Below are 15,134 nucleotides of genomic sequence, written 5' to 3' on the forward strand. Positions count from 1 at the left end.
TGGGTACCTTGAGGTCACTAGTGCAACAAATGGCGGTTTTCCACCTGCCGCCTATGAAGATAGATGAGAACCCAGGTGATAAAAGAAAAAAGAAAAAAACCTGGCAGTGGAGCCAGGACAGCTAGACAAACAGCCGCAGCAAGATTGTTCACAAGAACTGGTTAAAACTGCTTACTTAATTTAGTTTAAAACTTACTTGTGAGGCAGTCTTGATTTACACAAGAAAAACTGATAATTCGCCCTGCTCTGTGGCTAGGAGAAGGACACCAGCAGAAAGCAAAAAAAAAGGGGCCAGCAGTTTTTTTAGCTTCTGTAATAAGGAAGTTGATAATGATTTTTCCCAGTTTTATAAGTAAAGGAGTGCTTTTTTCTAAAATTACAGCTTAAAAGTTATAGGCTGCCCTGAGTCAGAAATATATATATATGAGTCAGGAATATATATATATATATGAGTCAGGAATATATATATATATATATATCTCCTTCAGTTTTGATGAATTTTTTAGCCATTACTGTTTGAGACAATTTCATTATTTGTATGAGATTTTCATTAAGATTTGGTTTAAAGATGAGAGTTCTGACAAGATAAAATTAAAGAAGTGGTGAAGACTTGTGCTCTTATGTTAGACATAAGAATGTTTACTTTATTGTTCTTGTTGTAATCAGAAATAACTCTTCAAAAGGTTTTTATAGAACTATGACCAAAGTTTCTATTTTGTTAAAAGTTAAATTCAAATAAGTGTCAAATGTAACTCAAGTTGCCTTTTAAAAATTGTTAATAACTGTATGAACCTTCAACATCGTAATAGTCCTTACTGTGAAATGCTATAGATAAAGCTATTTGTTCTGATTTGATTTCTTTCTTAGAGCTTCAGAGGTGAGCTCACATTACACCTGTGGACAAGGTTTACAGACTGAATTAGGTTGTGGTTTCTAGTGTGATGTGAACAGCAGTCATGCAGCCTCACAAATGCATCAGTCTACCTACACAGAGTTCAAAGCAATAAATAAGGTAAAAGCTTTGCTTTCACAAGACCTTTGCAGGTTCTGGTCTTCAGATTGGGGACCCCGTCAATTGATCAGGCCGTGGTCAGCAGCAGGTCAATTTAGAGCAGATGTGACTGAGACCTCCATGTGACAGAAGGTAAGGGACACCCTAAGGCCCACGCCAGATTCCGCTGATAGGTCTTGAGAGAGAGGGTTATATGAGACCCCACTAAGTTTGATCAGGACACATGAGGTTAAGCAGAGATCAGATAAGTTACCCACAGCCTTTCTAGACTAGCTCATAGAGACATTCTGTCAGTGTAGACAAGGCTCCAGAGGCTACAGAGACTACAAGATAAGTCATTGAAAGATTTAGGAAGTATACTACATATTAAAATGATTGATGGTAATAGCAAGTGAGAGAAGATTTAAAAGAAAGGAATAGAGAAGAGGAATAGAGAAGGTTTAGTGTAAGTCTAGAAGAAAAGAGTAGAGAAGAAGAATAGAGATAAGTTGTTGTGAGTCCACAGGAATAGAGAGGAATAGAGGAGACTAGAGAGAGGTGAAGAAAGAGAAAGGTGACAGGAAAGAATTTACAGAAAGCAGAAAAAAGGGATTCCAATCAAAGAGAGATAAAACTCTTTGAAAAAGACCAATATGCGCATTGCAAGTAAAGGAGCCACCCAACCTTTGATAGACACAGGGGCTTCCTCCAGGCCAATGGGTCAAAAGGTATTCATGGACTACCCGAAAATGGTGGACTAAGAGATGGGCTGGGTATCCCATTCATTTATGGTCATCCTAGACTGTTCCTACCCTCTGTCGGGTTGAGACTTACTCCCCAGGATTGGGGCCCAGACAGGCTGCAACTAACTGACAAGAACTCACGGGTAGAGGAAAGGCTCCTCCTACTGACTCCAGCCGGGAGCCGAGGTAACGTGCTTTACAGACGGGAGCAGTTTTCTCCATGCTGGTCAGAGACAAGCCAGCGCTACTGTGGTGGACACATGCCATCTGGACTGACTCCCCACCCCTGAGATCATCGGTGCAGAGAACAACCTTGGAACTTGGGGCTGACAAGAAGACCAACATCTGCATGGACAACAGGTATGCTTTTGCCACAGTCCATGCCTGCAAGGCTATATGCCAAGAGAGGAAACCCTGATGAAGCCAGCAACTGTGAGTACTCGTTGCCCAGGACACCAAAAGGGAGGAGACTCAGTGGCCTGAGGCAATAACCGGACAGATCAAGTGTCTTGATACGGCAGCCTGTTCCAGTTGTGGGCCTAAGAGATGGCCTCACTTAAAGCACAGAGTAAGAAAAAGAACTCAGATTGCTAGCCATCCTGCCAGATACTACCTAGAGAAAAAGAGACAATGGCGCACACAAGAAGGGAGAACTATACTCCCCAGAAAGCAAAGGATTTACCAGGCTAAATACACAGATGGACTCTTAAGATATGAGTGCAACCAAGCAGCTAAGAGACTTAAAGCGTATAAGGGACCTTAGGTTCTAAGCCAGAGAAATAATAAGACTTAGAATAGATAAGAAATACCTAGGAGAAAACAGCCTAGAATAGGGACCTTCTCGAGGTTTCAAGTGTCCTAGGTAATTAGATCAGATAGCAGTTTTAAGGTAAGTCAGGAATTGTCAGAGATATTAGAAGATCCACTGTTTATATTGTCTCCGAAGCTCAGGACAGGTAGAGAGAATATACAGGACCCTAAAATTAAACTACCCTTGGGAACTGGCGCTGGCTAGAGTGTCCCTTGTTCTTGCTCCATACCCAGAATGCCCATTTTGTGTGAGAAATGATTTTTCAGGCTACTAAAAGACTGTTCCTGGTGCTGTGGACCATCCGACCTCCTTGAAGTTCACCATCACCACCTGTGACTGATGCCAACTGGAGAAGATCCAGATGCCTGAACAACCCCCTACTCTTTGGCTCCAGGTCTTCTGCTATTCTACAAGGCTAAAGAAGCAGCAGGCTTTGACTCCTGAGACCACCCCAGAGGCACAGGGAAAATGCTGCCTTGGAGGGTGGGACTTAGTGTGCGTACACCCAAGGTTAAATGACAGCTTGTGATTACAAGATTGAAGTTGAAATGTGAATCTAGAGTTATATAGATTTGTTCCTTTTGCAATTTCTCTTTATTATATATGTGATTTTATGTATATGTAGACAGCTATGTGCCACAAAATGTGGAAAAGTCAGAAGACAACTTTGAAAGTGTGCTACAAAGAAAAGGAAATGTTTTGAAACCCCTAGTCAATAGAATAGAGCCCAAGAACCCCTGCTAACAGATACCTAGTGCCTAAAATTGATAAATGGTAGACTTACAGCTCCGGGTTAACACCATGTGTTTCCACTGCTATCTTTGATGAAAACAAAGATTATTGTGTACTTGTCCAGCTAGATCCTGCAGGTGCTCTTGAACTGAGTTTGAGATACACCCTAGATGATTCTGCAGACAGCCTATTTTCCTTGACTCTAGCTGTTACATTGTGACTAGGAGTGGCCATAGGTATAGAGACAGGTGTAACTACATTGATACAGACACCTCAGTACTTTCATCAGCTGAGAGCTGCCACTGATGTGGATTTGAGAGCCCTAGAACAGTCAGTAACAAAGTTAAGTTGTTACTAGACTTGCTGTTTCTTAAAGGAGAAAATCTGTGTGCTGCTCTAAGAAAAAATGTTACTATTATGTAGACCATTCAAGAGTGACCAGAGAGTAAATTCAGAAAAAAAAAGTTAGACCAGAGACAAGATAGAGATGCACCGCAACTTTGATTCGAGAGTTGGTTCAATCCTCCCTTGCTGGACCCCTTGTGATTTTACTTTTGCTCTTAACCATAGGCCCCTACATTTAAAATAGATTAGTAACTTTTGTTAGAGAAAGGATAAATGCTGTTCAGCTTTTTGTGTTGCGCCACCAATATAAGACTTTGGGTCAAGAAAATGGTAATTATGATGACACTGGAGTTTAAACTTTTCTAAAGATCCTAATCGGAAAAAGTGGGGTGAGAATAGACTTATTAATAATTGAGTTTTTATGATTAAAAACATAGCCAAATCGGAAAAAGTGAGGAATGTAGAGTGAAAAATTATAAAGGCCATTTTATGAAATATGTGTAGATTTTTTGCCTTACAGAACTGAAAATAAGATTTCAGGCCTTCACATTCCAGGTGAAGGACACTTGCTGGATTACATTCCTCAAGCCTCGCCCAAGGCAGGAAGGCATTCCTGATTACAGATAAAGATGCTACCACCTAGGTGGGGCCCTAGCCCTATAGCCGGAAAAAGTAAAGATAGCAATCTGAAATGGCCGGATAGGGCACAATGGCATGGTAAAAACCACATTTTTGAGAAGAATGCAGGGCGATTTCCACATGACACTAATCATTTAGAGTGAATACCTCTGAATTGTTCCACTGTTTTCATGTTTTGTATCTTTAACAACCCCATCCCACTCCCCTGGTTTGTGGTTTTTCCCTTTAAAACCCTCCAAGGACTGGCCGAGGGGGTCGGACCTTGACTCCAGCGCGAGTACCTGGTCAGACCGCTGGCTGCCAGCTCTTTCCCTAATAAACCTCTGCTGATTGCATCCAGGTATGGTTTCTTGTGATCTTTGGGTGGTCGCGATTCCAGAGGCTTGAGGAAGGGTCTCTCGAGTATGGGGCTCTTCAGGAACCAGGTGAAACATCTGTCTTCCCTGTAGGGTCACCAGGGTATCTAGTCTTAGCTCAATCAGGAACCAAGCTGCCTTTCACGGTGCTACATAAAGATCCTAAATCTGTGGAAAAGGCTTCACTTAGAGTTGCATTCTCATTGAGCACCAGAGAACACACACAGGCAGGCAGCGTGTGGAAGGACCTTTCACCCAGTGGTCAGGCCTGTTTCAGTGCCAGAGACTTCACACTGGAGAAACACTACCAATGCACAGAATGTAGTAGAATCTGACACCCCTTTCCCGGAGGGCTGTTTTCCCATTCATGTAAATGACAGACCCAGTCTAATGAAGAAGGGACAATGCTTCTTCTTTACCAGAAAGCCTCTGGCTAGTTATCTGATAGAGCTTACATATTCATTTATTAACAATGTTATATTTATAGCCTCTGAAATGTGACTTAGATATTATTCTTTTGACCAGTAACCGGAGTCTTACTGTTTCAGTTCTTGAGTATGAGGGGGAAGGGGATCCCGTGCCTAATGCCATCTAGACCTGCTAATATCTACCTGGTATGAATTGATGTTCCTAAGGAAAAAAACAGCCACATTTGTGTTAGATCTACAAGACTGATTGAATGATTAGAACTTAGGCACTTGTGGAGAGTTTTTAAAGTTACAGGTCCAGAGACAAATTGCCTTTTGTTACATTTAGCTCTCTTTATAACCATTCATTCATTGCCCGCCCATGTGTCTGCCTTAATGTCCTTCTGCTTATTAGGTAAATCCCTTTGAAATATACTAACAGATTACTTGGTTTCACCGATCAAAAGGCTAAGACTTTTTCAGACAGTTATAACCCACCTAACTTACATTTCCACCAACTGTTTTTTTTAAAGTTGTTTTTATTTACTACTTTCTTTTGTTCTGGTTAACTAAATCAATGTTCCTAAGCCACAGTCCGCATATATTTTGCTTAATAAATTATTACTGTCTTTGGGAGTTTGTGCTTGGTTTTTGGTTATCCTCTCCATGTACATTAGCTCCCTAAGAACAGGATGAGACTTTTTTTTTCACTTCTAGAACACAGAATGTTCTAGTATATGGTAAGTCTGTTAATCATTATTGTTTTTCAGGGCGGTTTTTTTTTTTTTTTTTGGACTCTCTTTTCAAATTAAAAAATATCTATCTATCTATCTATCTATATAGATACAATTTTAATTCTAGAAAAATAGTTGTGTTTATTGGGATACCATAGTTGTAAACATTTAAGAAGTACTGACTATGTTGAGTTTTTCTACCCAAGAAAGCGCATTGCTTCCTATTTACGTTCATATTTGGCTTTTAAAGAGTGTTTTAAACTTGGCTCCAAGTAACTGTGGCACATCTCTTGAGCGTGTATAGTTTTGCTGTTGCTTTTGTAGCGGTGGCCCTTTCATTCACAACTGTACTTATGAAGGCTGATTTTAGTGTTCATAATACCCTGTTAACTTGCTAAATTAACCTTTTAATATATTTTTCCCATTGACCGTTCTGGCTTTCCAAATTTATGATCATATTATCAGCATAAAATAAGGACACCTGAGAATTATTGACAAGGTCGTCAAAACTCCACAGGCTGGGTTTGAGGACATTGTCCACAATGGGGCAGCATAGCTGGGTTTGAAAGGATCCGGGAGAATGTCTCTTTGAGGCATCACTAATCTTAGAGATACTGAAACACAAACGCGAAACCAGACAAGGACGGGAATGCTCTACCTCCTGATTGGCTCAGTCCGCTCAGACAGAAAACCCCAACTTCTTTCGCAGGTTTAAGGACAAACCACTGAGTAGAACTCCGTGGCTCCCTAGAGTGGCTCTGGGAGTAACCCGGCTCCACCGCTTCCGGCCTTTGTGACAATCCTCGTTCCTGGCTTCCGGTTCCTGGGCGGGCTGGATTCCCTTCTCTGTGCAGGAGCCACTCGGTGAGCGAGCTCTAGCTCCAGGCTGGGGGAGGGTGCTCGCTGCTACCTAGACTGCTGGTCTTAGAAAGACGGTTGGAACCGGGGGAAAGGCCTGGTGCCTATGGGGCGCAGAGCTGGCCGAGACGCTGCAGAACTTGTTAGGTTTAGAATCACAGAACTGGAGAGGCAGGAGAAAAACAGAGTGATCTCTCCAACTTTTAACCTTTATGAATGATTACGTCCCGGCTAAAGCCAGTTCGTGAGACTGTACTGTGTATATATGATTTGTATCAGGTATGCAGAAAAATTTCAAAAGCAGCAAGGCAGGAGTACCCTATTCTTGTACTCTTATAACTCTTGTTATATTTTGTGGTACTGTTACTGAACGTCTCACAGTGTAGGCAGCGCTTGCCCTTCCCCAACACCATCTGCTCATTCTAAAATTTTTTGTTTTATTTTAGTTAGTTGTGGTTTACTCTAGGAGTAAGTGGAGGTAAGTTTCTTACTAAACTTTACTCCCTGAAGTCCTGAAACTATTTGACATCTTTTTCACTTTTGTCGATTTTTGTGAAAGTCCATGTACTTCCTGTCAATACAGAGCATTAACCTGAGGGGAGTCTTTCAACTCTCCTGCTTAAATCTTAGAATATTCGGTATCTGCTAATTGTAGTTTGCGTTTGTAATGATGACTTATCCCTTAGGTGTACTCGGTAAGAAAATTTACCAAGGAGTTATTACTTGAAACACTGATAAGTCTTTTATATAGCTATGATGGCATCTACTAGTGATACCAAGATCTGTAAGAACCAGGATGGACTTTTGGCAATAAAAATGGAAGAAGAGTGTAAGTATACCACCAGACAAGATAGGAACCTACACAACACCACTTATAATAGAGATGTCTTCCGAAAATACTTCAGAGAGTTTTGCTACCAGGAAACATCTGGACCCCGGGAGGCTTTGAGCCGACTCAGGGAACTTTGCCGTCAGTGGCTGCGACCAGACTTGAACAGCAAAGAGCAGATCCTGGAGCTGCTGGTGCTGGAGCAGTTCCTGACCATCCTGCCAGGGGAGCTGCAGGCCTGGGTGCAGGAGCAGAATCCCGAGAGTGTGGAGGAGGTGGTGACTGTGCTGGAGGATTTAGAGAGAGAGCTTGATGAACTAGGATACCAGGTAAGGAAAAAAAAAACGTAGGTTCTGTTTCCTAAACTCAATCCTGAATTTGTAGGCCAAAGTGAAGTATATTGACATTTAGGTAGATCCAAAGGGGACTTGAGTTTCATGGGAATTTGGGGATGCCCCCACAATTAGAATTGTTACCCAATATCTAACCTTTTGATAGAAATTGCTGCCCAGGACTGCTTTCGACCCATTAGTCCTCCTCCATGGTTGCTACCTCTCCTCCTTTATTCTCCTTCTCTTTCCTTCTCCCAGCTCCACCTTCTCTCCTACTGCCCAATCACTGAGCTCCACTGCAAATACAATGTAGCAAGAAGATATCCTGCCACAATGTACCAGCGAACACTATATACAAGTTACTATGTAGATTCTACTCTAGTGAGAAGACATAGAAGAAAAGAGGTTTCATAAATGTGTGAGGAGTTAGATGTTGATAAACATGCCAGAAGCAATAGAGAAAGGGCAGTAAAGGACGTGAAGGTCACAGCAGAGGAGATATCGGCCTCACAGGCCTCAAGTGCTGCAGTATGCCCAGGGTAGAGGTGAGTTTGTAGAGAAGATGCAAGAATTAAAGAAATTATATCATATACAGACTTAGAGACCATTATAACGATTTTAGATTTTGGCAGATGGAAAGTCAGTGTCTAGCTTTGAGCCGAAGAGAAATACAAAGTAAATTGTAAAATAATCACTCTGGTTGCTATATTGGGTAAATTCTACATGGTGGTGAGGTAGGCCTGTAGGTCAAAAGTAGAATTAATGGAAATCATTTTAGGAAGTTATACCTATTAACTAGAGACACAGACAGTTGGAAATCGCCCAGTGTGGATGTTGGGAACCCTACATCCTAGTCCTCTGAAGTGCAGCAAGTGTTCTTAACTATTGAGCCGTTCTCCAGCCCCTTCCTTCTTCCTCCTCTCTGCTTTCTTTCCATCTCTCCTTTCACCTCTTTCCTATACTCCATTCTTTGAGCACTAGGCAAATATGTAAAAATAACAGAACAATTAGCAAAATTTAGCAGTATCAGGGAAAATGAGAGGGTGACATTTTCAAATGACCTTAAAAAGTGAGTGAGCTCAACACAGGCTGATTGCTGTGAAAAAAGTCATTCAGGCTTAAGCAGGGAGGTGACTCTGAACACTGTACTCTTGTTTGCTGTTGTTAGAGTGCTTCTCTCATTTCTCTCAGGCCTCGGTCCAAACTGAAGAACAGGAAATGTTACAGGAGACGAAGCCTTTAGCAGCAGAGCAGAAACCCAGTGTGTCCCTTCAGTTTGTCAAAGCCAAGGCAGGGTGTGGACCTGCAGACCGTGAAGCCCAGGAGGAACAAGGTAAAGAAGGAAGGAAAAGAAGGGGAAGCAGAGCTAACAGGACCCCAGGGCTCCTTGGGGCTTCCCATTGTTTCTCATTAAAATTGGGAGGGCTGTCCAGAAATCTGATGCTCATGTGTTAACTTTTATGTGTCAACATCCATGTGTTTGTCACCCTTTAGTTATCCATAACCCTCCACCCCCTTTCTTCCTTTAAACCCAGAACCTCATGCATGCCAGACAAGTACTGTATCTCTCTAAGGTGCATCCACAGCCCCCTTTTTCTTAGAAAATTAGTAGTTTTCTAAATTCTGGCTTTATTCTGTTTAGGTTTACTTAATTTCATTCTTCTAGTAATTACAATCCCTTATTCTGACCTCTCTGCTAATTGTACACTTGGATATATTAAACAGTATTTCTGTCTTCCCCTTGGACTATATCCTTAGTTCTTGTAGTAAATAAGTTTTTGTTACATGATGTCTGTAACTCCCTAGTAGTCTGAGAAGAAGTATTTACCTTACTGAAGGACAGTAAAATGACCATGATAGTAATGGTAGAGGTGGTGAACAGATGGGGACTCGCTGCCTTCCTCATTTCTGCTAACTCTGGTTTCTAATTTTTTAATAGGTAAACTGTTCTAAGGTATAAAAGGATTTATAAAAATTATCCAGTGAAGGATTTCTGTGCCATTTAATTCATCTAGTCTCCCCCGCAATTCTGAAGTTAATTGTCACTTTTAAAATTTTTTATGTGTCCTTCTGAGATTTTTTTATAGTAAACATTTTCTTTCACATTAAGATGTGAAAATTTCACATTAAGATGTGAAGATTTTTTATAGTAAACAATTTCTTTCACATTAAGATGGTAGACTTTTTGCACTTTCAATTTCTTAACAGCCGATTAACATTAAAAAGTATAGACAAGGGGCTGGAGAGATGGCTCAGCAGTTAAGAGCACTGACTGCTCTTCCAGAGGTCTTGAATTCAGTTTCCAGCAACAGATGGCTCCTGACCATCTGTAATGGGATCAGATGCCCTCTTCTGGTGTGTGTGAAGAGAGCGGCAGTATAAATAAATAGATAGATAGATAGATAGATAGATAGATAGATAGATAGATAGATAGATAGATAAATCTATTTATCATAAATTTACATAAATAAATCTTTTTTTTAAAAAGTATAGACAAAGCACAAAGCAGGTTAGCCAGCTGCTACTGATGACATTTGTCTTTGGCATTTTCTTATAACAAATATTGTTGCAATAAATAACAGCATAGATTCTTGTCTGTACTTCTGTTGTGCTGAAAGTTACATACTGTATAATGTTAGTAGTTATTGTGAAATTGCTTTCCATTAACAATTTGGATAAATTCCTATCAGCAGTTTGAAATACCCATTTTGTGGCTACAGTATAATACCAAACTAATTAGGTAAATCCAGTGAGTGAACAATTATACCTTATGCTGGCAAGATGGCTCAGCAGGTTTAAGTACGTGCTGTGCAAAGCTGGCAACCTGAATTTATCCCCAGAAGCCACAATAGGAGAAAACCAACTTCCAAAAGTTGTCCTCTGATTTCCAAACATGTGCCATGGCATGTGCACACTCAAACAGAAAATAATAAAACAATTTAAACATTATATGTGCTGTTTAACTCATTTTGCCTGATAATGGAGTAGTACCTCTCCTGTGATAAGTAAGCACTGTGCGTCTCCTTTCTTGGAAACATATAGTTTCCCGTCTCCCAGTTTTCTGTTGTTTTATTATCTCTTTATACATTTTTGGAGTGCATTATATCTTGTACCCTAATGTAGTTTTGTAGTTTGTAGTAGAAACTCTTCGATCTTATGTAACTTTCATTTGAATACTTTTATGTTGCTAATTTCGTAAGCTGCCATTTACTACCTGGGGAATAGGTAACATGCAGGCTGCTTTTTGTAGTTTCAGGTGCTGACACTGGAAATGAGTCCAGGAATGTGACTCTAAAGCAAGGCCTCTGGGAAGGAGTGGAAGCAGAACAGAATCCCTCTAGCAGATTAGCAAAGGATGCACTTGCCTGTGAAGGAACTCGTGACCCTGGAGAAGAGTCTTCTGGTGTTTCCCATGAAGACAGCCAGCCTCTGAGTAATGAAAATGGGGTAACAGCTGAGAACTCAGACCATGCTGAACACCAGAACATGTGTCCAGGGCGCAAAGTGCATGGGTGTGATGAGTGTGGAAAGACTTTTACTCAGCACTCCCGCCTCATAGAGCATAAGAGAGTCCACACTGGAGACAGGCCCTACAAATGTGAAGAATGTGGGAAAACTTTCCGATGGAGGACTGTTCTTATTCGACATAAGGTGGTACACACTGGGGAGAAACCATATAAATGTAATGAATGTGGCAGGGCTTTTGGCCAGTGGTCAGCTCTTAACCAACATCAGAGACTTCACTCGGGAGAAAAACACTACCACTGTAATGAATGTGGCAAAGCCTTTTGCCAGAAAGCAGGCCTCTTTCACCATCTCAAGAGCCACAGAAGAAACAGACCTTATCAGTGTCTTCAGTGTAATAAAAGTTTTAATCGCCGTTCCACACTTTCTCAGCACCAAGGAGTTCACACTGGTGCAAAACCCTATGAATGCAGTGATTGTGGGAAAGCTTTTGTTTATAACTCATCTCTTGCTACCCATCAGGAAACCCATCACAAGGGGAAGCCCTTCACTCAAAGTGGTCCTACTCAGCAGCAGAGGAACCACACCAGCGAGAAGCCCTACAAGTGCAGTGTATGTGGAAAAGCATTTGGTCAAAAACCAAGTCTTACAGAACATGAGCAAATTCATACTGGAGAGATCTTATAGATGTGCTGAGGGCGGGAAGGCCTTCATTCAGATGTCAGAACTCATGGATCACTAGGGAACCCACACTGCAGGAAGGTCCTACAAATGTGGTGAATGTGGCAAGACCTTCTGATAGGAGTCAGAGCTTAGTAAGCACTAGAGAATCTGTAGTAGACGTGGTCCCTAAAAGTGTTGTGTGTGGGGAATTATTCACACAGAACTCAACTCTTATCATCAGACTAGTCACAAAAGAGCAAGAATTCTGTGTGATGACTCCAGGGAAGCCATCTGAGTGTAGGCTGCTGAGAAATACTGTATTTGTAATGTTTTGTGGTGACACTTCAGCCTTTGCTGCTCTGAGACCATAAATATTAGATGAGCACCCTCTGTGTACTGTCCTTTGTTGTGGGGCTGTGAAAGAAGGAAGTCTAACTCCAGATTTCTTAGAACATTTACAACCTAGCCCGCGATGTGGAAGTTTACCATAGTTAAAGAGAAGGACAGTGCAGTTGATGCTCAGTGTGTTTTAGAATTAAAGTAGTAGAAAATAAGTATCACAAACTTTGAAGGACAGACTCCTTGTACAGCTGCTCAGGAAAGATTTCTGAAATTATTTTTATTGAAAATAATAATGGTGAGTAGATCTGAAAGACAAAAGGAAGAAAACATTTAGGTGAACCAGGTGAGCAGAAGCAAGGGTGCAGGTAGTTTGGAAGCCAGCCTGCTAGAGAGTTTTAAGTGCTTAGCTGATGGGCATTAGATGGAAATAGCTTGTGGACTGAGTAGGAGGACGGTCTAGTAATGCTAGCCAGTTCTTGTAATGCACTGACAGAGCACTCTGCTCATTGTCTGTAAAATACCTCTAAGTACAGATATATTGTAGAAATAGGTGGTCATACATACTGTTTATCACAGCACATCTCAAGATGCTGAAGCAGGAGGATTAGGAGTTCAAGGCCAGCCTGAACTACATGAAACCTAAAGAAAAAGAAAGCAGGATGCTGGGGGCTGGAGAGATGGCTCAGCAGTTAAGAGTACTTGTTGCTCTTGCAGACAAGCCTGGGTTTGGTTCCTATCACCCACATGGTGATGGCTCAAAACCATCTATAACTCTGGTTCCATGGCATCTGATGCCTTCCTCTAACCTGTAGGCATGAGGTACAGAAGTGGTCCACACACATACATGCAGGCAAACCATTCCACACATAAAAAGAGCAGATGACAGCTATAATAACACAGGGAGGAAGACCAGAAAACATATCTGGTATCTGGCTTCTAATCCAGTCTAATCCAGTTACTCCCATGATACCCCAACGTGGGTAAACATCAATATCACCTGTGGCGTCATGTGTTTAAAATGTCTGTGTGCACTGAATGAGGCCCTGGATTCAATCTCAGATCTTTGAAGGTTTACCTGGCCATGGAAGTATTGTAGTCCCAGCCTCTAAGAAGGCTGAGACAGGATGTCTTGCCAGACTTGATAACACAGAACCTGTCTCTAAATGTGTTCCCATCCCACTCAAAATGCTCAGATGTCTAGATGTTATTGTGACTCTTGATGAGCAGGAACCACCACAGATTCCCAGAACATTTGTCCTCAGCTCCACAAGGTGAACACCATTAGGGCCTAAAACTAGAATTTGGTGTGGCCTTTCCATTATTTCAAATTTAAGTATATTATGGATGGGGAAAGGACTGGAGAGAGGGCTCAGTAGTGGTTAAGAACAGTGACTGCTCTTCCAGAGGACATGAGTTCACTTCCCAGCACCCACATGGCAGTTCAGACCTGTCCATAACTCCAGTTCCAGAGCTTCTGATAACCTCACACAGACACATGCAGGTAGAACATCAATGAACATAAAAATACATTATAAAAACAAACAAAAAATCCCACACATCTTAAAGCCTTGGTATCCTAGTTCTGTTAATACTGGGTTCTATATTCTTGAGCATTGGTGTAGCCTTTTGGTTCTCATACTTTACTGAGTGCCTACAAGATGTTGCTCCCCTCCAATAGGAGGCTGCCACTCACTACCCTTGTTGAGTCAGAACAACTGCTTTGGTTGAGAACCTATGGTGATTTTATTAGTGAGTAGTCGGGCCACATGAATCGTGGCTCCTGGATCATTTTTACTCACTATTAAGATAGCTCATTATTTTCATCTTACCTTGCCACACAAACTTCCTGTTTAAGACATTATCTCAGCACAGCTGCAGTCCACTCTTACCTTCTGTCCAGCTCATCAGTGGATTTCAGTTCATGCACAGGGGCAAAAAGGAAAGGAGAAAGAATAGTCACCCCACTCTTTATTAGGTCTCCCCTTGATCAAAATGATATTCTCATCTCCCCAGTGCCTCTTACACAGAATAGCATCACTAGGTTGGGAATTGAGTTCCTGCTCATGCAATACATTCTCTCATAGAAACGATAATGGTTTTAGTTTTATGAGATGCATGCTTCTTGTGTGTCACAATGGCTTTTGGTGTTGGAGCTAGCATGACATTTTTAAAGATTTATTTATCGTGTGTGTGTATGTGTGTGTGTGTGTGTGTGTGTGTGTGTGTTGCATGTTATGGCTTATGTGTGGGAATCAGAGGACAACTGAAGAGTTTGTACTTCCACCTCTGGGTCAAGGTCAGCCTATCAGGCTTGGCAGCCAGGATCTTTACCAGCTGAGACATCTCACCAGCCTTTTCATGACTTGAAAAACATTCCATTCTCAAGCATCTCAAAGCAGATGAGCTGTTGAGAAATAACTCACCTGGAGCTGGTGGGAACTACTGAGGAGGCTGATTCAGAAAGAAAGTTTAAGGCCAACCTGGGTGACTTCGAACTTGTCTCTCGAAGAAAAGTTTAAAAGAAAGAAAAGAAAAGGGTTGAAAATAGCTCAGTGTTGGAGTACTTTCTAAGTGTGGATAGGGCTCCACATTAAATCTCCAGTGCTAAAAGCTAAAACTGCTTACTGTTCCAGGCCTTCCCTAACATGAACACCAGGGTTGTACGAGTAAAGCAGCCGGGCTTAGCAAAATCTGCTTTGTAACCAGCACTCAGGATCCCAGATGAAGCTGGAGACCGGTAGATGTGGAGCCTATATATAGAGACCTGTATATGTGTGAGCTCTACTTGACTCGGCCTGCCTCCTGCTAATCTCTATGAGAATATCCTCCTTAGCAGGTCAATGCTGGCAGTACTCCTCTGCTCAGAACTCACAGATGTGCTACTGAA

At 41.6% G+C, this 15,134-nt stretch overlaps 1 protein-coding gene across 1 annotated transcript; it reads left to right on the forward strand.

The window, feature by feature from the left end:
• The first annotated feature begins 6,558 nt into the window (after nucleotides 1–6,558).
• Nucleotides 6,559–12,290, forward strand: LOC117702419 (zinc finger and SCAN domain-containing protein 12). The gene is made up of 4 exons (XM_034493590.2): nucleotides 6,559–6,622; nucleotides 7,303–7,774; nucleotides 8,969–9,110; nucleotides 11,028–12,290. The coding sequence occupies exons 2-4, from the start codon at nucleotides 7,370–7,372 to the stop codon at nucleotides 11,927–11,929; spliced, it is 1,449 nt and encodes a 482-aa protein (XP_034349481.1). The 5' UTR covers nucleotides 6,559–6,622; nucleotides 7,303–7,369; the 3' UTR covers nucleotides 11,930–12,290.
• The last annotated feature ends 2,844 nt before the right edge of the window (nucleotides 12,291–15,134 follow it).

The sequence above is a fragment of the Arvicanthis niloticus genome, unplaced genomic scaffold (genome assembly GCF_011762505.2).
Source record: "Arvicanthis niloticus isolate mArvNil1 unplaced genomic scaffold, mArvNil1.pat.X pat_scaffold_787_arrow_ctg1, whole genome shotgun sequence".
NCBI lineage: Eukaryota > Metazoa > Chordata > Mammalia > Rodentia > Muridae > Arvicanthis > Arvicanthis niloticus.